Source organism: Salmo trutta, chromosome 16 (assembly GCF_901001165.1).
Source record: "Salmo trutta chromosome 16, fSalTru1.1, whole genome shotgun sequence".
Taxonomy (NCBI): domain Eukaryota; kingdom Metazoa; phylum Chordata; class Actinopteri; order Salmoniformes; family Salmonidae; genus Salmo; species Salmo trutta.
This window is the reverse complement of record NC_042972.1, coordinates 43,283,432-43,310,747: the sequence shown is the minus strand read 5'-3', so window position 1 is coordinate 43,310,747 and position 27,316 is coordinate 43,283,432. Positions and strand designations below refer to the sequence as shown.

General features: G+C 49.2%; 1 protein-coding gene across 2 annotated transcripts in view; it reads left to right on the top strand.

The window, feature by feature from the left end:
- LOC115150779 (chemokine-like protein TAFA-4) overlaps positions 1-27,316 on the top strand; it is a 53,926-nt gene that overhangs the window by 21,552 nt on the left and 5,058 nt on the right. For both annotated transcript variants that reach the window (XM_029694451.1, XM_029694452.1), the window contains one exon: positions 15,041-15,196. In XM_029694451.1, coding sequence (XP_029550311.1) covers positions 15,041-15,196 — 156 coding nt within the window. The remainder of the gene's footprint in view (positions 1-15,040; positions 15,197-27,316) is intronic.

Below are 27,316 nucleotides of genomic sequence, written 5' to 3'. Positions count from 1 at the left end.
AATGAGAAGGGTGTGCTTGAAAAGATGCACATGACTCTGCAATGTTGGGTTGTATTGGAGAGAGTCTCAGTCTTAAATCATTTTCCACACACAGTCTGTGCCTGTATTTAGTTTTCATGTTAGTAAGGGCCAAGAATCCACTCTCACATAGGTACGTGGTTGCAAAGGGCATCAGTGTCTTAACAGTGCGATTTGCCAAGGCAAGAAACTCTGAGTGCAGCCCTATCCAGAAATCTGTCAGTGGCTTCTGAATAAATTCAACTTTCACATAAACGCTTGTTGCAATTTCGATGAGGCTCTCTTGTTCAGATATCGGTAAGTGGACTGGGGGCAGGGCATGAAAGGGATAACAAATCCAGTTGTTTGTGTCGTCCGTTTCGGGAAAGTACCTGCGTAATTGTGCACCCAACTCACTCAGGTGCTTCGCTATATCACATTTGACATTGTCCGTAAGCTTGAGTTCATTTGCACACAAAAAAATCATGCAATGATGGAAAGACCTGTGTGTTGTCCTTGTTAATGCAGACAGAATAGAGCTCCAACTTCTTAAAAGGGGAACATGAATTGCATCATTCAAATCATGAGTGTGTCCTGAAGTTGATGGGTTTATTGATCCCTGGCCACTCTCTGAAAGTCAACCTCAGGGTTTCGTCAGCAACACGTTACAACTGTGGTTTGGGATTCACCATTGCAGAATTTTGCAGCGGAAAAAGAATCTCAAAATTCTGTAAACAATGATTAGAGATCCACACTCAGAGTTGGATGCTGAAATGTACATTCCACAGTTGTAGATGTTAGGGATTTCTGAATATTTGCTCACAAATCATTCTACATTTGTTTAAATTGCTGATTTATTTGGGAGCTATGTTGAGTATGTTTATGGATCATGTATTTATTTGTGACTTATGCTGAATATATATATACAGATCATGTTTTTGTTGTTGTTAAATGGTTAGACATATTCACGGATCATGGTTTTATTAGTGGAACATTTGAACATATTCACAGATAATGGTTGTATTAGTGAAATCTTTTGATATATTCACAGATCACGGTTTTATTTGTCAGTTATGGTAAACGTACACATGGATTGTGGGACATTATACTGACAAAATATTGAGACTATTCTGCCCCCATACAGTCAGGGCCAAGTCACTGTCTTTGTTCGCTCACAGTAATGGTCTCTATCCACCAACAACAGTATCTGCTTGTGTGGTACTTTGGCCTTCTGGGTGTTCAATGCACTGAAAATACACAGGTGCACGCAAACACACACACACACAAACACAGACACACACACACTTTTAGTCCTCTATATCCCATCAAACAAACTCTTGCACTGCACAAATAGGTCAGTGCAGGTCTCTCAGGCTGAAAACCAATTTGTGTTGTGTGTGCTGTTTTGGAGTCTTGATCAAGCTAGACATTAAGTTTAAGGACATAGAGAAGCCAAATCATCCACCCAACTGCCGGTGCTCTTAAATGTTTTTTTTCCTGGGAGTTCACCTTATTAAAACAGAGAACTGAGAACACAGTGGACTTTGTCATCTTCGCTAATCACTTTAAACAGGACATGAACGGCAGCTACGCTGTTCCCTGACATCATTATGGTCCTCTCACTGTGTAAGAGCACTTCTCCTCTCCAGGACCTTTGGTTAAGGCCCCACCTTATTAAAGTCCATTAGCCCATAACTGGAGATATACTGTACACCTTACTGCAAGGTCATTTTCAGCAGACCAGACCCTCACTCCAATACTGTCTGTTCCTCTAAGTAAACACGCATCACAATCACTCTAAACAGTGGTGCTGTTGGAACATACATATTGGTAATAACAAGGGGTTATCTCCCTCTTATAAGCGGGACTAAAATATCACGTGTGTGAACATAACCGTGTGTGACCGTGTGTGTGTACGTGTGTGAGAGGGTGTGTTTTTTCCTCCTTGACAAACACTGAATTGCGGTCACAGTGAGTGGGTTTTATTGGGGATAGATTTGTGTATAAATGAGGTCTCTGCATAGGACCACTCAGCCGTACAAACAACCTGTGAAATTAGAATAAATCTGTGGACGGGGCCTGATTTGGGCCTGTGAAACACAGATAATGTCAGCCTGATTGATGGGCTATGCAGGATAGGACCGTTCACAGCCGAGCTGGAGAGAGATTGGAGAGGAAGAGTGGGAGTGCAGGATAGGACCGTTCACAGCCGAGCTGGAGAGAGGAGAGGAAGAGTGGGAGTGCAGGATAAGAAGGTAGGGTGTGGTGGGAGCGGGGGAGAGGAAGGTAGGGTGTGGTGGGAGTGGGGGAGAGGAAGGTAGGGTGTGGTGGGAGAGGAAGGTAGGGTGGGGTGGGAGTGGGGGAGAGGAAGGTAGTGTGTGGTGGGAGAGGAAGGTAGGGTGGGGTGGGAGCGGGGGAGAGGAAGGTAGGGTGTGGTGGGAGTGGGGGAGAGGAGGGTAGTGTGTGGTGCGAGCGGGGGAGAGGAAGGTAGGGTGTGGTGGGAGCGGGGGAGAGGAAGGTAGTGTGTGGTGGGAGCGGGGGAGAGGAAGGTAGGGTGTGGTGGGAGTGGGGGAGAGGAAGGTAGGGTGTGGTGGGAGAGGAAGGTAGGGGGTGGGGTGGGAGTGGGGGAGAGGAAGGTAGTGTGTGGTGGGAGAGGAAGGTAGGGTGGGGTGGGAGCGGGGGAGAGGAAGGTAGGGTTGTGGTGGGAGTGGGGGAGAGGAGGGTAGTGTGTGGTGCGAGCGGGGGAGAGGAAGGTAGGGTGTGGTGGGAGCGGGGGAGAGGAAGGTAGGGTGTGGGTGGGAGCGGGGGAGAGGAAGGTAGGGTGTGGTGGGAGTGGGGGAGAGGAAGGGAGTGTGTGGTGGGAGCGGGGGAGAGGAAGGTAGGGTGTGGTGGGAGTGGGGGAGAGGAAGGTAGGGTGTGGTGGGAGCGGGGGAGAGGAAGGTAGTGTGTGTGGAGTGGGGGAGAGGAAGGTAGTGTGTGGTGGGAGAGGAAGGTAGTGTGTGGTGGGAGAGGAAGGTAGGGTGTGGTGGGAGTGGGGGAGAGGAAGGTAGTGTGTGGTGGGAGAGGAAGGTAGTGTGTGGTGCGAGCGGGGGAGAGGAAGGTAGGGTGTGGTGGGAGAGGAAGGTAGTGTGTGGTGCGAGCGGGGGAGAGGAAGGTAGGGTGTGGTGGGAGTGGGGGAGAGGAAGGTAGTGTGTGGTGGGAGAGGAAGGTAGGGTGTGGTGGGAGTGGGGGAGAGGAAGGTAGGGTGTGGTGGGAGTGGGGGAGAGGAAGGTAGTGTGTGGTGGGAGTGGGGGAGAGGAAGGTAGGGTGTGGTGGGAGTGGGGGAGAGGAAGGTAGTGTGTGGTGCGAGCGGGGGGAGAGGAAGGTAGGGTGTGGTGGGAGTGGGGAGAGGAAGGTAGTGTGTGGTGGGAGAGGAAGGTAGGGTGTGGTGGGGAGTGGGGGAGAGGAAGGTAGGGTGTGGTGGGAGTGGGGGAGAGGAAGGTAGTGTGTGGTGGGAGTGGGGGAGAGGAGGGGTGGGTGGTGGGAGTGGGGGAGTGGGGGAAGGGTAGTGGTGGTGGGAGAGGAAGGTAGGGTGTGGTGGGAGTGGGGGAGAGGAAGGTAGTGGTGGTGGGAGCGGGGGAGAGGAAGGTAGTGTGTGGTGGGAGTGGGGGAGAGGAAGGTAGGGTGGGTGGGAGAGGGGGAGAGGAAGGTAGGGTGGGGTGGGAGTGGGGGAGAGGAAGGTAGGTAGGTGTGGTGGAGAGGAAGGTAGGGTGTGGTGGGAGTGGGGGAGAGGAAGGTAGGGTGTGGTGGGAGTGAGGGAGAGAAGGTAGGGGGGGGAGAGCGGGGAGAGGAAGGTAGTGTGTGGTGAGGAGCGGGGGGGAGGAGAGGAAGGTAGGGTGGTGGGAGAGCGGGGAGAGGAAGGTAGGGTGTGGTGGGAGCGGGGGAGAGGAAGGTAGGGTGTGGTGGGAGTGGGGGAGAGGAAGGTAGGGTGTGGTGGGAGTGGGGGAGAGGAAGGTAGGGTGTGGTGGGGAGTGGGGGAGAGGAAGGTAGGGTGTGGTGGGGAGCGGGGGAGAGGAAGGTAGGGGTGGGGGAGCGGGGGAGAGGAAGGTAGTGGTGTGGTGGGAGGGGGAGAGGAAGGTTAGGGTGTGGTGCGGAGTGGGGAGAGGAAGGTAGTGTGGGGTGCGAGCGGGGGAGAGGAAGGTAGTGTGTGGTGGGAGTGGGGGAGAGGAAGGTAGGTGTGTGGTGGGAGGAGGAAGGTAGTGTGTGTGGTGGGAGTGGGGAGAGGAGGGTAGTGTGTGTGTGGGTGGGAGTGGGGCGAGAGGAAGGTAGGGTGTGGTGGGTGGAAGGTAGTGTGTGGTGCGAGTGGGGGAGAGGAAGGTAGGGGTGGGAGTGGGGGAGAGGAAGGTAGTGTGTGGTGGGAGAGGAAGGTAGGGTGTGGTGGGAGTGGGGGAGAGGAAGGTAGGGTGTGGTGGGAGTGGGGGGGAGGAAGGTAGGGTGTGGTGGGAGTGGGGGGTGGGGGAGGGAAGGTAGGGTGTGGTGGGAGTGGGGGATGAGGAAGGTACGTAGTGTGTGGTGGGAGTGGGGGAGAGGAAGGTAGTTGGTGGTGGGAGTGGTGGGAGAGGGAAGGTAGGGTTTGTGGTGGGACGTGCTACGGGTAGAGGAAGGTAGGGTGTGGTGGTGGTCAGGGGGTAGAGGAAAGGTAGTGTGTGGTGGGAGACGAGGAAGGTAGGGTGTGGTGGGAGTGTGGTGAGAGGGAAGGTAGTGTGTGGGTGGGAGCGGGGAGAGGGAAGGTAGGTGTGTGGTGGCCTAGTGGGGAGAGGAAGGGTAGGGTGGGGTGGGAGTGGGGGAGAGGAAAGGTAGGGTGGGGTGGGAGTGGGGGAGAGGAAGGTAGTGTGTGGTGGGAGAGGAAGGTAGGGTGTGGTGGAGTGGGGGAGAGGAAGGTAGGGTGGGGTGGGAGTGGGGGAGAGGAAGGTAGTGTGTGGTGGGAGTGAGGGAGAGGAAGGTAGGGTGTGGTGGGAGCGGGGGAGAGGAAGGTAGTGTGTGGTGGGAGAGGGGGAGAGGAAGGTAGGGTGTGGTGGGAGCGGGGGAGAGGAGGTAGGGGGTGGTGGGAGCGGGGGAGAGGAAGGTGGGGTGTGGGGGGAGAGGGGGAGAGGAAGGTGGGGTGTGGTGGGAGCGGGGGAGAGGAAGTGTAGGGTTGTGGTGGGAGCGGGGAGAGGAAGGTAGGGTGTGGTGGGAGCGGGGGAGAGGAAGGTAGGGTGTGGTGGGAGCGGGGGAGAGGAAGGTAGGGTGTGGTGGGTAGCGGGGGAGAGGAAGGTAGGTGTGGTGGGAGCGGGGGGGAGAGAGGAAGGTAGGGTGTGGTGGGAGCGGGGGAGAGGAAGGTAGGGTGTGGTGGGAGCGGGGGAGAGGAAGGTAGGGTGTGGTGGGAGCGGGGGAGAGGAAGGTAGGGTGTGGTGGGATGCGGGGGAGAGGAAGGTAGGGTGTGGTGGGAGAGGAAGGTAGGGTGTGTGGTGGGAGCGGGGGAGAGGAAGGTAGTGTGTGGTGGGAGCGGGGGAGAGGAAGGTAGGGTGTGGTGGGGAGTGGGGGGAGAGGAAGGTAGTGTGTGGTGGGAGAGGAAGGTAGTGTGTGGTGGGAGTGGGGGAGAGGAGGGTAGTGTGTGGTGCGAGCGGGGGAGAGGAAGGTAGGGTGTGGTGGGAGTGGGGGAGAGGAAGGTAGGGTGTGGTGGGAGCGGGGGAGAGGAAGGTAGGGTTGTTGGTGGAGCGGGGGAGAGGAAGGTAGGGTGTGGTGGGAGCGGGGGAGAGGAAGGTAGGGTGTGGTGGGAGTGGGGGAGAGGAAGGTAGGGTGTGGTGGGAGCGGGGGAGAGGAAGGTAGGGTGTGGTGGGAGCGGGGGAGAGGAAGGTAGGGGTGTGGTGGGAGTGGGGGGAGAGGAAGGTAGGGTGTGGTGGGAGCGGGGGGAGAGGAAGGTAGGGTGTGGTGGGGGAGCGGGGGAGAGGAAGGTAGGGTGGGGTGGGAGCGGGGGAGAGGAAGGTAGTGTGTGGTGGGAGCGGGGGAGAGGAAGGTAGTGTGTGGTGCGAGGGGGGAGAGGAAGGTAGTGTGTGGTGGGAGCGGGGGAGAGGAAGGTAGGGTGTGGTGGGAGCGGGGGGAGAGGAAGGTAGGGTGTGGTGGGAGCGGGGGAGAGGAAGGTAGGGTGGGGTGGGAGCGGGGGAGAGGAAGGTAGGGTGTGGTGGGAGCGGGGGGAGAGGAAGGTAGTGTGTGGTGGGAGTGGGGGAGAGGAAGGTAGTGTGTGGTGGGAGTGGGGGAGAGGAAGGTAGTGTGTGGTGGGAGTGGGGGAGAGGAACGTAGGGTGTGGTGGGAGAGGGGGAGAGGAAGGTAGGGTGTGGTGGGAGAGGGGGAGAGGAAGGTAGGGTGTGGTGGGAGCGGGGGAGAGGAAGGTAGGGTGTGGTGGGAGTGGGGGAGAGGAAGGTAGGGTGTGGTGGGAGAGGGGGAGAGGAAGGTAGGGTGTGGTGGGAGCGGGGGAGAGGAAGGTAGGGTGTGGTGGGAGAGGGGGAGAGGAAGGTAGGGTTGTGGTGGGAGAGGGGGAGAGGAAGGTAGGGTGTGGTGGGAGCGGGGGAGAGGAAGGTAGGGTGTGGTGGGAGCGGGGGAGAGGAAGGTAGGGTGTGGTGGGAGTGGGGGAGAGGAAGGTAGTGTGTGGTGCGAGTGGGGGAGAGGAAGGTAGTGTGTGGTGGGAGTGGGGGAGAGGAAGGTAGTGTGTGGTGGGAGTGGGGGGAGAGGAAGGTATTGTGTGGTGGGAGTGGGGGAGAGGAAGGTAGTGTGTGGTGGGAGCGGGGGAGAGGAAGGTAGGGTGTGGTGGGAGCGGGGGAGAGGAAGGTAGGGTGTGGTGGGAGTGGGGGAGAGGAAGGTAGTGTGTGGTGGGAGAGGAAGGTAGGGTGGGGTGGGAGTGGGGGAGAGGAAGGTAGTGTGTGGTGGGAGAGGAAGGTAGGGTGTGGGTGGGAGTGTGGGAGAGGAAGGTAGGGTGTGGTGGGAGCGGGGGAGAGGAAGGTAGGGTGTGGTGGGAGCGGGGGAGAGGAAGGTAGTGTGTGGTGGGAGTGGGGGAGAGGAAGGTAGTGTGTGGTGGGAGCGGGGGAGAGGAAGGTAGGGTGTGGTGGGAGCGGGGGAGAGGAAGGTAGGGTGTGGTGGGAGCGGGGGAGAGGAAGGTAGGGTGTGGTGGGAGCGGGGGAGAGGAAGGTAGGGTGTGGTGGGAGTGGGGGAGAGGAAGGTAGGGTGTGGTGGGAGCGGGGGAGAGGAAGGTAGGGTGGGGTGGGAGCGGGGGAGAGGAAGGTAGGGTGTGGTGGGAGCGGGGGAGAGGAAGGTAGTGTGTGGTGGGAGTGGGGGAGAGGAAGGTAGTGTGTGGTGGGAGCGGGGGAGAGGAAGGTAGTGTGTGGTGGGAGTGGGGGAGAGGAAGGTAGGGTGTGGTGGGAGCGGGGGAGAGGAAGGTAGGGTGGGGTGGGAGCGGGGGGAGAGGAAGGTAGGGTGTGGTGGGAGCGGGGGAGAGGAAGGTAGTGTGTGGTGGGAGTGGGGGAGAGGAACGTAGGGTGTGGTGGGAGAGGGGGAGAGGAAGGTAGGGTGTGGTGGGAGTGGGGGAGAGGAAGGTAGGGTGTGGTGGGAGAGGGGGAGAGGAAGGTAGGGTGTGGTGGGAGCGGGGGAGAGGAAGGTAGGGTGTGGTGGGAGAGGGGGAGAGGAAGGTAGGGTGTGGTGGGAGAGGGGGAGAGGAAGGTAGGGTGTGGTGGGAGTGGGGGAGAGGAAGGTAGGGTGTGGTGGGAGCGGGGGAGAGGAAGGTAGGGTGGGGTGGGAGCGGGGGAGAGGAAGGTAGGGTGTGGTGGGAGCGGGGGAGAGGAAGGTAGTGTGTGGTGGGAGAGGAAGGTAGGGTGTGGTGGGAGCGGGGGAGAGGAAGGTAGGGTGTGGTGGGAGTGGGGGAGAGGAAGGTAGTGTGTGGTGCGAGTGGGGGAGAGGAAGGTATTGTGTGGTGGGAGTGGGGGAGAGGAAGGTAGTGTGTGGTGGGAGTGGGGGAGAGGAAGGTATTGTGTGGTGGGAGTGGGGGAGAGGAAGGTAGGGTGTGGTGGGAGCGGGGGAGAGGAAGGTAGGGTGTGGTGGGAGTGGGGGAGAGGAAGGTAGTGTGTGGTGGGAGAGGAAGGTAGTGTGTGGTGCGAGTGGGGGAGAGGAAGGTAGTGTGTGGTGGGAGTGGGGGAGAGGAAGGTAGTGTGTGGTGGGAGTGGGGGAGAGGAAGGTATTGTGTGGTGGGAGTGGGGGAGAGGAAGGTAGGGTGTGGTGGGAGCGGGGGGAGAGGAAGGTAGGGTGTGGTGGGAGTGGGGGAGAGGAAGGTAGTGTGTGGTGGGAGAGGAAGGTAGGGTGGGGTGGGAGTGGGGGAGAGGAAGGTAGTGTGTGGTGGGAGAGGGGGAGAGGAAGGTAGTGTGTGGTGGGAGCGGGGGAGAGGAAGGTAGGGTGTGGTGGGAGGGGGGGAGAGGAAGGTAGGGTGTGGTGGGAGCTGGGGGAGAGGAAGGTAGGGTGTGGTGGGGAGCGGGGGAGAGGAAGGTAGGGTGTGGTGGGAGCGGGGGAGAGGAAGGTAGGGTGTGGTGGGAGCGGGGGAGAGGAAGGTAGTGTGTGGTGGGAGTGGGGGAGAGGAAGGTAGTGTGTGGTGGGAGCGGGGGAGAGGAAGGTAGGGTGTGGTGGGAGCGGGGGAGAGGAAGGTAGGGTGTGGTGGGAGCGGGGGGAGAGGAAGGTAGGGTGGGGTGGGAGCGGGGGAGAGGAAGGTAGGGTGTGGTGGGAGCGGGGGAGAGGAAGGTAGGGTGGGGTGGGAGCGGGGGAGAGGAAGGTAGGGTGTGGTGGGAGCGGGGGAGAGGAAGGTAGTGTGTGGTGGGAGTGGGGGAGAGGAAGGTAGTGTGTGGTGGGAGTGGGGGAGAGGAAGGTAGTGTGTGGTGGGGAGTGGGGGAGAGGAAGGTAGTGTGTGGTGGGAGTGGGGGAGAGGAAGGTAGTGTGTGGTGGGAGTGGGGGAGAGGAAGCGAGAGTGGGGTTGAGAATGGGGATTAATGGGTAGATGGAAAACAAGGGAGAGAGGGTTAGAGGTGTGGAAGGGGAGGATGTGGATGTGATGGGGGAATGGGAAAGATAATAGCATTTACTCTAACAGGGTTAGTTCATATGGAAGACAAGATAAACGTGTGAGGCAGTGGTGCCACTTTGTGATGTTCCTCCATTTTACAGGAGAAAATATATCCAGACTTGTTCTGTTTATTGAAAACAAGATTTGTTTTCGTAGTCATTCTGATTTTCTGAATTAAAGTCCTTATCGTTTCAATTCTGTAATTTTCTTGGATGGAGCTGCAGTCTGTGTCTGTCCCTGGCATCGACTGAACTCCCTCAGACAGATATAGCAAATGTCTGGCCTTCCATGGCAGACATGCTAGTCAGTTATTGACAGGGAAAAGACAGACTTTTTGATAAATTGCACATGGTCTGGGCCGCCACTGTCTGTCAGAATACATCAGTTGGCTGGCTGCTCAATCAGTTCAAGTTAGAGCTGCTTAGTTTGCGCCCAGAAAACGCTTGCTTGGCTGTCACAGGAATAGAACCAAATAGCCATGCTTGAAATGTATTTTTCTTTCAGCCTGAGCTGAGGTTTATTAGGTTAAGACTGCCATAACACCACTTTGTGTAAAATGGTGCCGGAGAAGAAGGCAGACGTTTTACGTGCCCCCAGCCGATTATGTTTTTTTGTTCGTTTATTTACGTTGTTTGTAACTTATTTTTTGACTTATTTTGTACATAATGTTGCCGCTACCGTCTCTTATGACCGAAAATAACTTCTAGACATCAGGACTGCGATTACTCACCACGGATTAGCAGAATCCTTTTTTTCCTTTCATGACTCTGACGAGTCCGACGAGAAGGATAAACTGGGTGAAGAGGAGGTGGAAAAATAGGGGCTGAAGGTTGGGCTGCCTTCTAAGAATTCGTAGGCGATCTAATAAATCCCCACTTCCCTCTGTTCTGCTAGCAAATGTGCAATCTTTGGAGAATAAAATCAACGAGTTACTCGGAAGATTAGACTACCAACAGGACATTAAAAACTGTAACATCTTATGCTTCACGGAGTCATGGCTGAACGACGACAATATCAACATACAGTTGGCTGGTTATACGATGTACAGGCAGTATAGAACAGCGGCATCTGGTAAGACAAGGGGCGGCGACTATGTATTTTTGTAAACAACAGCTGGTGGATGATATCTAAGGAATTCTCGAGCTATTGCTCGCCTGAGGTAGAGTATAGCATGATAAGCTGTAGACCACACTAGTTACCGAGATAGTTTTCATCTGTATTCTTTGTAGCTGTTTACATACCACCACGGAGAGGCTGGCACTAAGACAGCATTGAATGAGCTGTATTCTGCCGTAACCAAACAAAAAAACGCCCACCCAGAGGAAGCACTCCTAGTAGCCGGGGACTTTAATCCAGGGAAACTTATATCTGTTTTACCAAATTTCGATCAGCATGTTAAATGTGCAACCAGAGGAAAAAGACCTCTGGACCACCTATACTCCACACGCAGAGATGCATACAAAGCTCTCCCTCGCCCTCCATTTGGCAAATCTGACCATAATTCTAATCTCCTGATTTCTGCTTACAAGCAAAAATGAATGCAGGAAGCACAAGTGACTAGATCAATAAAAAAGTGGTCAGAGGAAGCAGATGCTAAGCTACAGGACTTTTGCTAGTACAGACTGGAATATGTTCCGGGATTCCTCCGATGGCATTGCGGAGTACACCACATCAGTCATCGGCTTCATCAATAAGTGCATCGGTGACGTTGTCCCCACAGTGACTGTACGTACATACCCCAACCAGAAGCCATGGATTACAGGCAGCATCTGCACTGAGCTAAAGGCTAGAGCTGTCGCATTCAAGGAGCGGGACTCTAAACCGGAAGCTTATAAGAAATCCCGCTATGCCCTCCGACGAACCATCAAACAGGCAAAGAGTCAATACAGGACTAAGATCGAATCGTACTACACTGGCTCTGACGCTAGTCAGATGTGGCAGGGCTTGCAAACCATTACAGACTACAAAGGGAAGCACAGCCAAGAGCTGCCCAGTGACACGGGCCTACCTGACAAACCAAACTACTTCTATACTCACTTCGAGGCAAATAACACTGAAACACGCTCTCTACAGCCGATGTGAGCGAGACCTATAAACATGTCAACATTCACAAGGCCGCAGGGCCAGACGGATTACAAGGACGTGTACTGCAAGCCAGCGCTGACCAACTGGCAAGTGTCTTCATTGACATTTTCAACCTCTCCTTGCCCGAATCTGTAATACCAACAGGTTTTAAGCAGACCACCATAGTCCCTGTACCCAAGAACACTAAGGTATCCTGCCAAAATGACTACCGACCCGTAGCACTCACGTCTGTAGCCATGAAGTGCTTTGAAAGGCTGGTCATAGCTCACATCGCAGAAACTCTAGATCCACTCCAATTTGCGTACCGCCCCAATAGATCCACAGATGATGCAATCTCCATTTCACTCCACGCTGCCCTTTCCCACCTGGACAAAAGGAACACCTATGTGAGAATGCTATTCATTGACTACAGCTCAGCATTCAACACCATAGTGCCCTCAAAGTTCATCAATATGCTAAGGACCCTGGGGACCAAACACCTCCCTCTGCAACTGGATCCTGGACTTCCTGACGGGCCACCCCCAGGCGGTAAGGGTAGGTAACAACACATCCGCCACGCTGATCCTCAACACAGGGGCCCCTCAGGCGTAAGTACTCCCTGTTAACTCATGACTGCACGGCCAGGCACGACTCTAACACCATCATTACATTTGCCAATGACACAACAGTGGTAGCCCTAATCACCGACAACGATGAGACAGCCTATAGGGAGGAGGTCAGAGACTTGGCCGTGTGGTGCCAGGACAACAACCTCTCTCTCAACATGATCAAGACACATGAGATGACTGTGGACTGCAGGAAAAAGAGGACCGAGCATACCCCCATTCTTATCGACGGGGTTGCTGTGAAGCAGGTTGAGAGCTTCAAGTTCCTTGGTGTCCACATCACCAACAAACTAACATGGTCCAATCACGCCAAGACAGTCGTGAAGAGGGCACGACAAAACCTATTCTCCCTCAGGAGACTGAAAAGATTTGGCATGGGTCCGCAGATCCTCAAAAGGTTCTACAGCTGCACCATCAAGAGCATCCTGACTGGTTGCATCACTGCCTGGTATGGAAACTGCTCAGCCTACCCTCTGCAAGGCACTGCAGAGGGTAGGGCGAATGGCCCAGTACATCACTGGGGCCAAGCTTCCTGCCATCCAGGACCTCTATTCCAGGTGGTGTCAGAGGAAGGCCCTAAAAATGGTCAAAGTTTCCAGCCACCCTAGTCATAGACTGTTCTCTCTGCTACTGCACGGCAAGCGGTACCGGAGTGCCAAGTCTAGGTCCAAGAGCTTCTGCCCCCAAGCCATAAGACTCCTGAACATCTAGTCAAATGGCTACCCACACTATTGGCAGTGCCCCCCTCCCCCCTTTACACCACTGCTTCTCTCTGTTGTCATCTATGCATAGTCACTTTAATAACTCTACCTACATGTACATACTACCTCAACTAACCGGTGCCCCCGCACATTGACTCTGTATCGGTACCCCCCTGTATATATAGTCTCACTGTTGTTATTTTACTGCTGCTCTTTAATAACTTTTTACTTTTATCTCTTATTCTTATCCATAATGTTTTTAAACGGCATTGTTGGTTAGGGGCTCGTAAGCATTTCACTGTAAGGTTAACACCTGTTGTATTCGCCGCATGTGACTAATACACTTGGATTTGATTTGATATGAACAAGATGGTTGAAGCAGAGTGCTTCAATACTGCTGTGATACTGCTGTGACTTCTCTGACTCAAGCCACTGTCCCAGAATCATCCTTACAGATCAGGGACAGTCAAGACAAGAGGTTACTTTATAGTTACAGCAGTAGCTCATCAAAAGATATGCATGCATTATGGAATGCTCTACTTTGTCTCTATACACTGGGTAACACTCAGAAGTTCAGGTTGACTTGTCGGATGTAGACTCATGCAGTATAGATTGGTGGATGAGGAAAATACTGGAGAGAGAAAAATGAATGGATTAAAGAAGAGAGACAGAGAGAGATGCTGCTCTGACCCTGTGACCTCATTATGCCACCAGGAGGCAGCAGTCTCTTTGTTCTCCTTACTGCCTATGACAGATCCCCACGCCCCCGCCTCCCCAGCTCCCTGCATCACACACACACGCATGCGCAGACACACACACACACACACATGCACATGTGCATGCACACATGCACACGCACACATCGTCTCCCTCTCTCTGTTTCATTTTGCTTGTGGTAGTCTCACACTAACAAGATGCTTGTTTTTAAGATGGGAGCACTAGCTTTCCCTGTCTTTACCCAGACATTGGTATGCAGACTGTGGTACAGGATGCCACACTAACAAGGGGATGGTTTTTGAAGGGAATTTTGCTTTTGAGATAGATGGAAGAAATTGGATGGTGTGTGACCGCATTATTAAGTAGATAGTGCATACTGACAAAGATGCCCTCACTGTTGAATAGATCTCTCTGTCTCAGCAGCATTCCTTATTTCTTCAATTTCTCCATGCTCCAAGTACGGTTTCATTTTTTTTCCTGCCTCGGATATATGTGTGTGTGCATGAGTAGGGATAATCCACCAGTTCCCTGTGCCCCTGGGGAAATGAAAACAGAGGGATGAGGCCAAGGGATCATTGAGAAGGTTCTCTGGAGAAGAGAACAAGCAAACTTTAAATCAGGATGAGAGGGGCCTCGGCCTGTCGAAGCATGTGTGTGTGTGTGGTTGTGTGTGTGTGTGTGTGCGTGTGGTTGTGTGTGGTTGTGTGTGTGCGTGCGTGTGTGCGTGCATGCGTGTGTGTGTGTGTGTGGTTGTGTGTGTGTGTGTGGTTGTGTGTGGTTGTGTGTGCGTGTGTGTGTGCGCGTGCGTGTGTGTGTGTGGTTGTGCGTGTGTGCATGCGTGCGTGCGTGCGTGTGTGCGTGTGGTTGTGTGTGCGTGTATGTGTGTGTGTGGTTGTGTGCGTGTGCGTGTGCGTGTGTGTGTGTGTGTGTGTGTTAGGAAGGTTGTCCCACAAATGCATGTTTAAACATATTGAGTGCGGACTACTGTAAACCCACACAAGGCATCTGTGTTGAAATGAAAACTGCTGAAATTTACATTCATCAATAAGAACTAGCCCCCAGGAAGTTAAAACTAGGGAGTTAAACAGAAGAGTAAAACTGTTAAGCTTCATTATGTGTAGAGTTTGGGGTATTGTGTTTTGGGTGGAACTCCAGCAGAGAGCAGGACAGAGCTCCAGATGCTTGTTAAATGCTGCCTCATACAATACGGACGCTGTTTCTCTACTGCTATCAGGTGGTTCATTATGACTTAGAGAATTCCACTGAAAACCAACCTTTTGTTTGTTTATTTACTTAATTAAATAATGTTAGTGGGATTTTCTTTACAAGATAACCCTGCACACAATGAAAGGGCAGGCTTTTAATGTTAATGATGCTGTTGAGCTGAGAAAGGACCAAAATATTGGCATAAATGCATAGTGTTATATTGAAAGTGAAACTGTCTGCATCTTTAGAATAATTCCTGGTGTTTATACAACTGTAAATAATTCAACAGTTTTTTCTATTGTATAAACTCTGCGGCTTTTTCCTTTCTTGTATTTTAATAAGATGCTTTTTTAAATGTATATGTTGAAATACTACTGTACTACTGCAACCACATTGAATACGCTCTCTGTCTCCCTCCCTCTCTCTGTCTCCCTCCCTCTCTCTGTCTCCCTCCCTCTCTCTCTCTGTCTCCCTCCCTCTCTCTCTCTGTCTCCCTCCCTCTCTCTGTCTCCCTCCCTCCCTCCATCTCTCTGTCTCCCTCCCTCCCTCCATCTCTCTGTCTCCCTCCCTCTCTCTGTCTCCCTCCCTCTCTCTGTCTCCCTCCCTCTGTCTCTCAGCCTCCTACCAGGTGAAGCAGGGGACGTGTGAGGTGGTGGCCATCCACCGCTGTTGTAATAAGAACAAGATTGAGGAGCGCTCTCAGACCGTCAAGTGCTCCTGTTTCCCAGGCCAGGTCGCTGGTACAACCAGAGCCAGGCCCTCCTGTGTGGAAGGTAAACATACATTGTGTGTGTGTGTGTGACCTGAAGAAGATCCTTGCAGGATTGAAATGTTGTTTGTTTATTAATAAAGGTACGTGGCTGAGGCTATGAGTTTGCGGGCTATATTTATTTCTTACCGGTCCTACAACCCCCTAAAGGATATGCGCGCGATCACACTTGACTACTGTGTGTGTTTGTGTGTGTGTACATGTGTGCATATGGCACAGGAGGTTGGTGGCACCTTAATTGGGGAAGATGGGCTCGTGGTAACGGCTGGAACGAATATAGTGTAATGGTATCGAATATATATAACACATGGTTTCCATTTGTTTGATGCTATTCCATTTGCTCTGTTCAAGCCATTATTATGAGCCGTCGTCCCCTCACCAGCCTCCACTGGCATGTGGGTGTCATTTATTTTAATTTGCTTGTACATGGATGTTAGAAATGTATACCAACGTAGTCTTAGAAGCTGTTCTGACAGTGAAGATCCCATCAGAGCTGTGTTTGAAGGACTTGTTGAAATATTGACCACACAGCCAGACTTAGCCACTTCCTGCATGGACAGGAAGCTGGCACACACTCTACTAGTCTCACAAAGTGCTTTAGCTCTCTACTTCATGATAAAGTGGGTGTGTATTTCTCTGTGGTGCAGTCTGTCCCCCATCCTGTTTATAGTAGATCATGTAACATTAAAGGCTAGGGCCACAGCAGACTAATGCAGGTAATGGAAGATCACTCTGCAGTGTCGCCTTCCTTCTCTTATCCTCTAGAGGAATATGAAAGGAGAGGGAAATATAGTACATCTGGCAGCCTCTGAAGGTTTGGCCCAAGGCCTGAAATAAAAAAAAACACAATTTAAAAGGGATGATTTAATTTGGGAAAGCATTCCATTTCACATCAATTCAGGCCTTTCAACCATACAGTATGTCAGATGGTAATAGAAAAATAATTTTCTGCTCCCTCGCACCCTGTCATATCTCTAGACTCAATATTGTTGAATCAGGTTTCCACAAATAAAACCCTTAGGAAAATAGATTACATTTCATTATAAAAAAGATTGCGGGACAAAAGTGTGTGTTTGTGTGTATGTATGTGAGAGAGACAGAGAGAGAGAGAGAGAAATAAATAAATGGAGCAGGAGAGTGCAAGGCGAGGAGTTATGAAAGGGATGGTGTTGTCTTAGCGACGATAGAGAGAGAAAACCCAGGAGTCATTTTGATCGACCTTGCATTGCCTGTCTATGGCGTTGAGGGTTTCCACTCTTCAGGGAGAGGCAGAGCCTCTGAGTGTCAACTGACCCTCATCAGACAGGTCTCCCCTTCTCCCTATCCCCTGGCACATATACACACACACCCTAACTCTGTCGCACAGCCAATCCAGATGAATTAACCCCCCTCCAGTGGGAAACAGATAGTTGTCCCGTACGTGAGCGGAGCGGAGAACCGAGACAGACCTGCAGGGACTGGTGAAGTAACCTCAGGCTCTAGCTTTAATGTCTCTGTTTAGCTTCTTCCATGTTTTTTCTCCTGTTCTTTCCTTTCTAAGAAAGAGGTTGTTCTGCGCTGGTCAGCTCAGTTCCAGTGCAGACTGAACTTCCAGTCACATAGCTGCTTCATGTCTCAGATACAGATGTGGAGACCTTGGATGGGGGCTTTTCCGTTGTACTATATAAGATTTTTACAGTAAAGCATCTTACAGTAAAGTGCAGTTGTTATTTGGAAATTCTGTATTTTTTTATGACAAACTACCGTAACATTGCCAATGTTCAACAATACTTGAAGAAACTATTGCATAGGGACCACGCTATGTATGGTTATATGAATGCATTTTCTCAGAGTTTCTGCTAAAGAGTGACTAAAATCCCTTTTCACTCACCTTAAACATATGAGATACGGTTCCTATGACTGACCAATAGAGGGCACTGTTCAACAGCCATTTGTCTTAAAGGCACCTGCTGGTACCCAAGGCTAGTTTTCTCATGTATCTTTTGTTTTGTTTACCTGATAGGAAACATAATAAATATAAATAATATAAATATGTTTTTTAAGTATCTTAGATATTGGTTGAAAACCAAAATGTCATAAAGGAGAATTCTGGAGAAAGCTGCAAAGCCCTGAAAAAATACAAATACAGTACATTCAATACACAGAAATGCCCTTACCCCTCACTACATCCCACATGTCTAACCCTCCTAACATAAGAAAATGCCCTAGAGAACTATTCCACTGCAGACATAGCTATTAAACATCATTAGAGCTGTGCGAGGCACTGTGTCCTCTCAGGCAATGGACAGAGAGAGGCTCTTCCCAGTATCCTCCATTTTGTTCTGGTTTAGTCCCTCTTGGGGTCCCTCTCTATATGAGGGAGCTGACTGGACTGAAGAAGATCCCTGAGGACTCAACTGTGCTGTTGTGTTTAACGCTGACCCTCGAGTGAGGTCAGGGGTCTCAGAGATAGCCCTTTGGAGAGAGCCTTCTGGGGGCCATCTGCCCACTGAATAATGCACTGTTGTGACAATTTATAAACTGCAAAATAGCCATATACTGTAAGAGTACAGGTCTTTTTTATCTTTCAATCTCATTCCCTCCCTAAATTTATGTAGGCCTATATGGTTATATAGATAATGACTGTAAAGGTGAAGAGCAGTAAAAATATGTCTTGTTTACCACAGTCACACTGTCTCCACTGGGCCTAACAGCTCAGAGTTATAAAGTATCCCAGGCAGAATGATGTCCATACTGTCTCCAGCCAGATGGCCGTCCCCTCACCTTTTCATTTAATACCAGTGATGAGTGTGGTAAGGTTTAGATGAGGGACATCTCCATTAACTGTAAAATACTGTACATCAATTTCCAACAGCTCTTCATTGCAAAGACATTCTGAAAAACCATATTATTGAGAGAGGTGTGATGAGTCACAGCACCCAGTAATGGAGCACACCATTCATCACACCTCTATTGATAATATATACAGAATTTTGGTACATTTTGACCAAGTGTAGTTACTGCGGTTTGCCTTTGTAGGGCAGAATGTGCTCCATTACCGGGTGTTGTAAAGTCTGACCTGTTATCATTAAGCCAGCTTGTTAAAGACCAACGGCTGACAATTTCCTGTCTCACTGTATCAGAATCTCACAGCTTTCTTCATCTCCTCTTTTCTTCTCTTCTTCGGTTCATCTTGAAGCACATTCCCTTCAGGCTTTATATGGGAATTACTGGAGATTGTCTTTAGCTGTGTGTTGGAGTTGGAAGCAGAGAGTGGAACGCCCCCTTATGACTTCCTTCTTGCTGCGCAGCTCTTAGATGGGGTTGAATTCATAATGACCAATAAGCAGAGGTCATGAAGATCACTTCTATTTATCAGGACACACCGTGGAGATGTCCACATGGAGAGGTGGGCGCTCGGTGCCAGCACTGGATTATACTGCATTATTATACAACATTAACCTGTGTCAATGTCAGCTTTACCAACCTGAGTCAATACGGGTCTAAATCAAGCCATTTCATTCTAACAGAACGGCGTGAATGGATTTAGATTGTTATCGCTGAGTTTGGCCTCCGATGGCGGAGAACTCGTCTTAAGGTGCTGTGTTATTGAGCTCTCCACTGGAGGGGGGTTAATTCACTTGTATTGGCAGTGTGACAGGGTTAGAGTTGTGTGTATGTGTTTGTGTGTGTGTGTGTGCACATATGTGTGTGTCTGTGTGTATGCGTGACAATGTGAGTGTAAATCTGAGCAAGTATCTACAGTACCAGTCAAAAGTTTGGGCACAGGGTTTTTCTTTATTTTGACTATTTTCTACATTGTAGAATAATAGTGAAGACATCAAAACTATGAACTAACACACATGGAATCATGTAGTAACCAAAAAAGTGTTAAACAAATAAAAAAACATTTTAAATGTGAGATTCTACAAAGCAGCCAGCCTTTGCGTTGATGACAGCTTTGCACACGCTTGGCATTCTCTCAACCAGCTTCATGAGGTAGTCACCTGGAATGCATTTCAAATAATAGCTGTGCCTTGTTAAAAGTTAATTTGTTGAATTTCTTTCCTTAATGCGTTTGAGACAATCAGTTATGTTGTGACAAGGTAGGGTTGGTATAGAGAAAATAGCCCTATTTGATAAAAGACCAAGTCCATATTATGGCAAGAACAGCTCAAATAAGCAAAGAGAAACGACAGTCCATCATTACTTTAAGACATGAAGGTCAGTCAATGTGGAAAATGTTAAGAACTTTGCAAGTTTCTTCAAGTGCAATCGCAAAAACCATCAAGCGCTATGATGAACTGGCTCTCATGAGGACCGCCATAGGAAAGGAAGGCCCAGAGTTACCTCTGCTGCAGAGGATAAGTTCATTAGAGTTACAGTGAGGGAAAAAAGTATTTGATCCCCTGCTGATTTTGTACGTTTGCCCACTGAAAAAGAAATGATCAGGCTATAATTTTAATGATAGGTTTATTTGAACAGTGAGAGACAGAATAACAACACAAAACTCCAGAAAAACGCATGTCAGAAATGTTATAAATTGATTTGCATTTTAATGAGGGAAATAAGTATTTGACCCCTCTGCAAAACATGACTTAGTACTTGGTGGCAAAACCCTTGTTGGCAATCACAGAGGTCAGAAGTTTCTTGTAGTTGGCCACCAGGTTTACACACATCTCAGGAGGGATTTTGTCCCACTCCTCTTTGCAGATCTTCTCCAAGATTAAGGTTTCAAGGCTGATGTTTGGCAACTCAAACCTTCAGCTCCCTCCACAGATTTTCTATGGGATTAAGGTCTGGAGACTGGCTAGGCCACTCCAGGACCTTAATGTGCTTCTTCTTGAGCCACTCCTTTGTTGCCTTGGCTGTGTGTTTTGGGTCATTATCATGCTGGAATACCCATCCACGACCCATTTTCAATGCCCTGGCTGAGGGAAGGAGTTTCTCACCCAAGATTTGACGGTACATGGCCCCGTCAATCGTCCCTTTGATGCGGTGAAGTTGTCCTATCCCCTTAGCAGAAAAACACCCCAAAGCATAATGTCTCCACCTCCATGTTTGACGGTGGGGAGGGTGTTCTTGGGGTCATAGGCAGCATTCCTCCTCCTCCAAACATGGCGCGTTGAGTTGATGCCAAAGAGCTCCATTTTGGTCTCATCTGACCACAACACTTTCACCCAGCTGTCCTCTGAATCATTCAGATGTTCATTGGCAAACTTCAGACGGGCATGTGTATGTGCTTTCTTGAGCAGGGGGACCTTATGGGCGCTGCAGGATTTCAGTCCTTCATGGCGTAGTGTGTTACCAATTGTTTTCTTCGTGACTATGGTCCCAGCTGCCTTGAGACCATTGACAAGATCCTCCCGTGTAGTTCTGGGCTGATTCCTCACCGTTCTCATGATCATTGCAACTCCACGAGGTGAGATCTTGCATGGAGCCCCAGGCCGAGGGAGATTGACAGTTCTTTTGTGTTTCTTCCATTTGCGAATAATCGCACCAACTGTTGTCACCTTCTCACCAAGCTGCTTGGCGATGGTCTTGTAGCCCATTCCAGCCTTGTGTACGTCTACAATCTTGTCCCTGACATCCTTGGAGAGCTCTTTGGTCTTGGCCATGGTGGAGAGTTTGGAATCTGATTGATTGATTGCTTCTGTGGACAGGTGTCTTTTGTACAGGTAACAAGCTGAGATTAGGAGCACTCCCTTTAATAAGAGTGTGCTCCTAATCTCAGCTCGTTACCTGTATAAATGACACCTGGGAGCCAGAAATCTTTCTGATTGAGAGGGGGTCAAATACTTATTTCCCTCATTAAAATGCAAATCAATTTATAACATTTTTGACATGCGTTTTTCAGGATTTTTTGTTGTTATTCTGTCTCTCACTGTTCAAATAAACCTACCATTAAAATTATAGACTGATCATTTCTTTGTCAGTGGGCAAACGTACAAAATCAGCAGGAGATCAAATACTTTTTTCCCTCACTGTACCAGCCTCAGAAATTTCAGCCTAAATAAATGCTTTACAGAGTTCAAGTAACAGACACATCTCAACATCAACTGTTCAGAGGAGACTGTGTGAATCAGGCCTTCATCGTCAAAATGCTACAAAGAAACCACTACTAAAGGACACCAAGAAGAAGAAGAGACACGAGCAATGGCTATTAGACTGGTGTAAATCTGTCCTTTGGTCTGGAGTCCAAAGTTGAGATTTTTGCATTCAACCGCCATGTTTTTGTGAGACGCAGAGTAGGTGAACGGATGATCTTTGCATGTGTGGTTCCCACCGTGAAGCATGGAGGAGGACGTGTGATGGGGTGGGGGTACTTTGCTGGTGACACTGTCAGTGATTTATTTAGAATTCCAGGCACACTTAACCAGCATGACTACCACAGCATTCTGCAGCGATACGCCATCCCCTCTGGTTTGCGCTTAGTGGGATTGTCATTTATTTTTCAACAGGGCAATGACCAACACACCTCCAGCCTGTGTAAGGGCTATTTGACCAATAATGAGAGTGATAGAGTGCTGCATCAGATGACCTGGCCTCCTCAATCACCCAACCTCAACCAAATTGAGATGGTCGGGAATAAGATGGACCGCAGAGTGAAGGAAAAGCAGCCAACAAGTGCTCAGCATATGTGGGAACTCCTTCAAGACTGTTGGAAAAGCATTCCAGGGGAAGCTGGTGAAGAGAATGCCAAGAGTGTGCAAAGCTGTCATTAAGGCAAAGGGTGGCTACTTTGAAGAATATAAAATAGGAAATATATTTTGATGTGTTTAACACTTTTTTGGTTACTACATGATTCCATATGTGTATAGTTTTGATGTATTCACTTTTATTCTACAATGTAGAAAATGGTAAAAATAAAGAAAAACCCTTGATTAATAGGTGTGTTCAAACGTTTGACTGGTACTATACTTTCTATACCCATGTGAGGTGCTATCTTTTTCTGTGTTGTTTTTGTTGCTTAAACAGTATGTTAAGTTCATCTTGGTATCTGGCAAGTCTATTGTTCAGGTGTCTGTTTGTGTATGTGTCTGTGGGTGTGTGTATTTGTCTGCATGCTTGGTGCGTGTGTGGCACTTGAACACAGATAGGTTTTTACTTAATCATTTCTGAAAGAGATGGATGCCCCTTTTCTGCTATGACTATACAGAGAGTCCAGTGAATGGAACGACTCGTTCGCCACAGGGGCTTCTGCTGCTGAATCCTATTTTGGAAGTCAGCCAGTTGTCTCACCCTTTCTGTCCTCCCCTGTTGAGTGGAGCAAATTAAATCCATGCCCTCCGTGTGTGTGTGCATGTGTGCGTCCGTGTGTGTTTGACCATGCAGGTTCTCCAGATAGCCTTTAGATGTTAATGATGTGTAAGGACGTAGAACCATTAGTGTTCGGCTTTTACGTCCAACATGTATAGTGCCTCCCACATGCATGCACTGCTCATATACAGTACACATGGGGACTGCTCATATACAGTACACATGGGGACTGCTCATATACAGTACACATGGGGACTGCTCATATACAGTACACATGGGGACTGCTCATATACAGTACACATGGGGACTGCTCATATACAGTACACATGGGGACTGCTCATATACAGTACACATGGGGACTGCCGGTGTAAATTACCTGTCAGCTAAATCTGGTGCAACACATCACTTCTCATATTCTGAGACTTATGATTTGTTGTACATTGTTCCTACCAAATAAACGTAATAGACAAATAAAACATGTGAACCCCCTGTCCTCCCACACACACACACACACACACACACACACACGGTACATCTACCCCCTGCCGCCACATACTCCCCAAACCGATGATGATATATACACATGCATAATATCACATTGTTGTATTCACAGTGAGTTCAACCCCAGCCTTTGTTAAGTACTATTTGATGAACACTCTAAAAGCCTCATGCTTGGTTGCGTTTTGTATTATGCCTTTGTAGTCCAATGGGAACAAAATTAGTCATTGTAGCACACGATAAAATACATACAGTTATCTGACTTGTCTGCTGTTATGTTTACAAGATATGTAGGGAGAGGTTGCATAACTCTAATTGAAGTTGAATTGCAAATGATCGATTGCTATTTGTATTTTTACATTACTCAGGTCACGTAGCCTACATTAGCTTTAAATGTAACAGAATCATAATGTATTATGTCATGTTTTGTTTGTGGTAAAAACGAATTATCACGCATTATACCTGGAACTAGGACGGAAACAGACGCGCTAGCAGCAGATGGGCCACTGTTTTTCATCCGTTCTTTCACCAATAAAGACCTTTTAGCAGCTAGCAGACAGCAATGAGACAGCCTATATGACTGTGTGTGTGTCTGTGTCTGTGTCTGTGTGTGTGTGTGTGTGTGTGTGTGTACCTGCAGAGATCAGTGTCTTGCTGGACTCTCATTTTGTGGCTGTTAACATGTTGTTAGCACAGTATAACACAAACACATATAAGTTAGGATAGTTTAATCTATGTTGCCATGGGTGATACTTCCCACAGTGCAGGAGCTTCTGTAGGAGAACAGAAAAGAGCAGCTGCAGTTTCATCTTTGTCCACATGATGTCAGAAACATTTCAACACCAACGGTGGCAGGATTCATGGAAACAAAAAGTAACAAAGGAAAGTGTGGTACCATCCAGTTCTGGGTGCTAACGCACACGCACGCACGCACGCACGCACACACACACACGCAAGCACACACACACACACACACACATACACTTAACCTAATGTTTTGACAGGCAGTGTATTCACAGACGGATTGAATCTGCTGTGACCTGTGACCTGTCAGTGCTGTGGTGGATGGACATCATCTCTGTCTAATCCTCTAGGCGGCCTTTAGGCATAGCTCCCCCACATACCTTGTTTAGAATCACCCCCTGAGACCAGCAACAAAGCCAGGGATTGGGGAAGACAACACTAACTTGCTCCCTATCATGGCATTCACAGAAGTCTCCAATAACAATATCATTTGATTTACTTAATAACAACTGCTCTCAACAGACATACTGAGATTTCCTGAAAAAGTTTAGATTAATTTCTGAGTGAAGCGTCAGCAGTCAGATGTTTAATGCCACGTGGAGTATGGCTTCTGGATGGTAGCTAGCTACAGTAGTCAGATGTTTAATGCCACGTGGAGTACGGCTTCTGGATGGTAGCTAGCTACAGTAGTCAGATGTTTAAAGCCACGTGGAGTACGGCTTCTGGATGGTAGCTAGCTACAGTAGTCAGTTGTTTAAAGCCACGTGGAGTATGGCTTCTGGATGGTAGCTAGCTACAGTAGTTAGATGTTTAATGACACATGGAGTACGGCTTCTGGATGGTAGCTAGCTACAGTAGTCAGATGTTTAATGACACGTGGAGTACGGCTTCTGGATGGTAGCTAGCTACAGTAGTCAGATGTTTAAAGCCACGTGGAGTATGGCTTCTGGATGGTAGCTAGCTACAGTAGTCAGATGTTTAATGACACGTGGAATATGGCTTCTGGATGGTAGCTAGCTACAGTAGTCAGATGTTTAAAGCCACGTGGTGTACGGCTTCTGGATGGTAGCTAGCTTACAGTAGTCAGATGTTTAATGCCACGTGGAGTACGGCTTCTGGATGGTAGCTAGCTACAGTAGTCAGATATTTAATGCCACGTGGAGTACGGCTTCTGGATGGTAGCTAGCTACAGTAGTCAGATGTTTAATGCCACGTGGAGTACGGCTTCTGGATGGTAGCTAGCTACAGTAGTCAGATATTTAATGCCACGTGGAGTACGGCTTCTGGATGGTAGCTAGCTACAGTAGTCAGATGTTTAATGCCACGTGGAGTACGGCTTCTGGATGGTAGCTAGCTACAGTAGTCAGATGTTTAATGCCACATGGAGTATGGCTTCTGGATGGTAGCTAGCTACAGTAGTCAGATGTTTAATGCCACGTGGAGTACGGCTTCTGGATGGTAGCTAGCTACAGTAGCGACACACTGCTCTGCTCTCTGTGAATTAATGGTGGTAATTCTGTCGATAGACTATCAGACTCATCACTGACTGCCGACAAAGAGAGATGGATCTCAAGTTATACCCATCTGTCTCTGGGAGAAGAGATTCTGAGAAATGGGGTTCTTATTTCCAGACATAGATCCCAAACTAAGTTGCTTTATTTGCGTACATCACTGACATGATACACGGATGAGTAAGTGCAGTGCACCTTACATGGTAGCCTATGATGAACTGATAGGCTGTTTGACCCTGCTTGTCATCTACAGTATGAACATCTTGAAAAACAATCTAGCCTTAATGGCCATGTACTCTTATCATCTCTACTGGGCTCAACCAGAAGAAGACTGGCCACCCCTCAAAGCCTGGTTCCTCTCTAGGTTTCTTCCTAGGTTCCTGCCTTTCTAGGGAGTTTTTTCTTGTCACCGTGCGTCTACTTCATCTGCATGGCTTGCTCTCTGGGGTTTTAGGCTGGGTTTCTGTATAAGCACTTTGTGACATCTGCTGATGTAAAACAGGCTATATAAATACTAGACTAGTCCATGTCAGCACCTCTCAGGAATTCCCTTTATTACCGTAGATCATCAGCGCTCCTCTAGGTATTCTGTTGTTGCTATCCATCCAACAGCCCCTGGCTCTGCCATGACATCATAAGCTATTAGCCACTCCCGTCCATTCTGCAGAATGACAGGCCGGGCTGCCACGTCACAGCCTCCCGGCCCACTCTGTAGAACGTGAGATGAAGTCTCTGAGAACTCCAACTCTAATGGCTCTTCTTCAGGCCATGCTCATTAGCTCTAAATAACATGGCGGTAGCGTAAAGCACCACGGCAGACGCCATAATGGCAACATTAACGACCATTACACAGTCATTGGTTTTTAGAACCCTTTACTGCCACTGAGCTCGTGCATCATAACAGCATGTTCTCTGGAGTGCCCTGCTAGGCTAAGCGTAATTTATTAAGGGGACTCTTAGTCTTCGTAAATGGTGTCATCCTCTCTCCCTTGTTAATGCTCTCTCTGTTTTTCTTTTTCTCTCTCTCTGCGTCTATCTCTTCCTCTCTTTCACCCTCAATGTCTCTCTCTCTCTCTCGCTCTCTCTTTCACTTACTCACTCTCTCTCTTTTGTTCTCTTTCTTTCTCTTTTTCTTTCTGTGCATTCATTCACTCCCTCACTCATTGGAAAGAAGCAGTCTTGGTGAACTCCTCCAGTCATCTCTATCTCTCTCAGTCGGGGGTTCTTACACGACGCTTGAGAGGATTTGCTCGTGTTCTTTTGCATAATTCCATTTAAAACTCATTTTGCTGCAGATTTCACCCCTTCTCTTCCATTTGTGAGGAACAATCGACTGTAAAACAGGACTCGATTGGAGACTCCCTCTAAACCACAATCATTTGCTTCTTTTAATTGATTGGCCTATCAAAGTTGGATACGTACTCGAGAGTACACACCATGGCCTCCCCATCCCAGTAGTGAAGAAGGAAGAATAGATGGATAGAGACAAATCTTCCTGCCTGGTTTTATCCGTCTAGCTGTGGATCACTGACTGTGATGGATCACTGACTGGCCTGGGAGGGTGGACAGTACAAGGCAGAGCAGTATGAGTGGACAATCAGAGTGAGAGGAAAAAGTTCTGTGTCAGTGTCTATTGGGTTGATATTTATTGTTAAAAGAGACGTTCATATTTTTTTCTACCAAATCAATGTTGGTTGATTTCACTTGGTTTTGAGAAACGTACCCCAACCAGCGATATACTTCCTCATGCTCGTTCTGCAGTACCAGGGTGTGGATAAAACATGAACAAGAGCAACAAAAACACCCAAATATGTCCTTTTAGAAATGGCAACGCTCTCAGTATAGTAATGCAGGTCTTTAGATGTTGTACACATGAAATTGTGTCATTCGGAGCTTTGTCCGCAATGGTATATTCTATCTTGTTCGACTCGAGCAGTTTCCCCTATCCATCTGTGATACATCTCAGTGTAGTGCGTGCCTGCGTACAGGGAAAAGTATGACTTGAGTTGCACAAAATGGAATATAACATTGTGGATAAAGGTTGGAATGACACAATTTCATGTGTACATAACAAACTGCAGCACTATACTGAAAGCGTTGCCATTTCTAAAAGGACGAATTTGGGTGTTTTT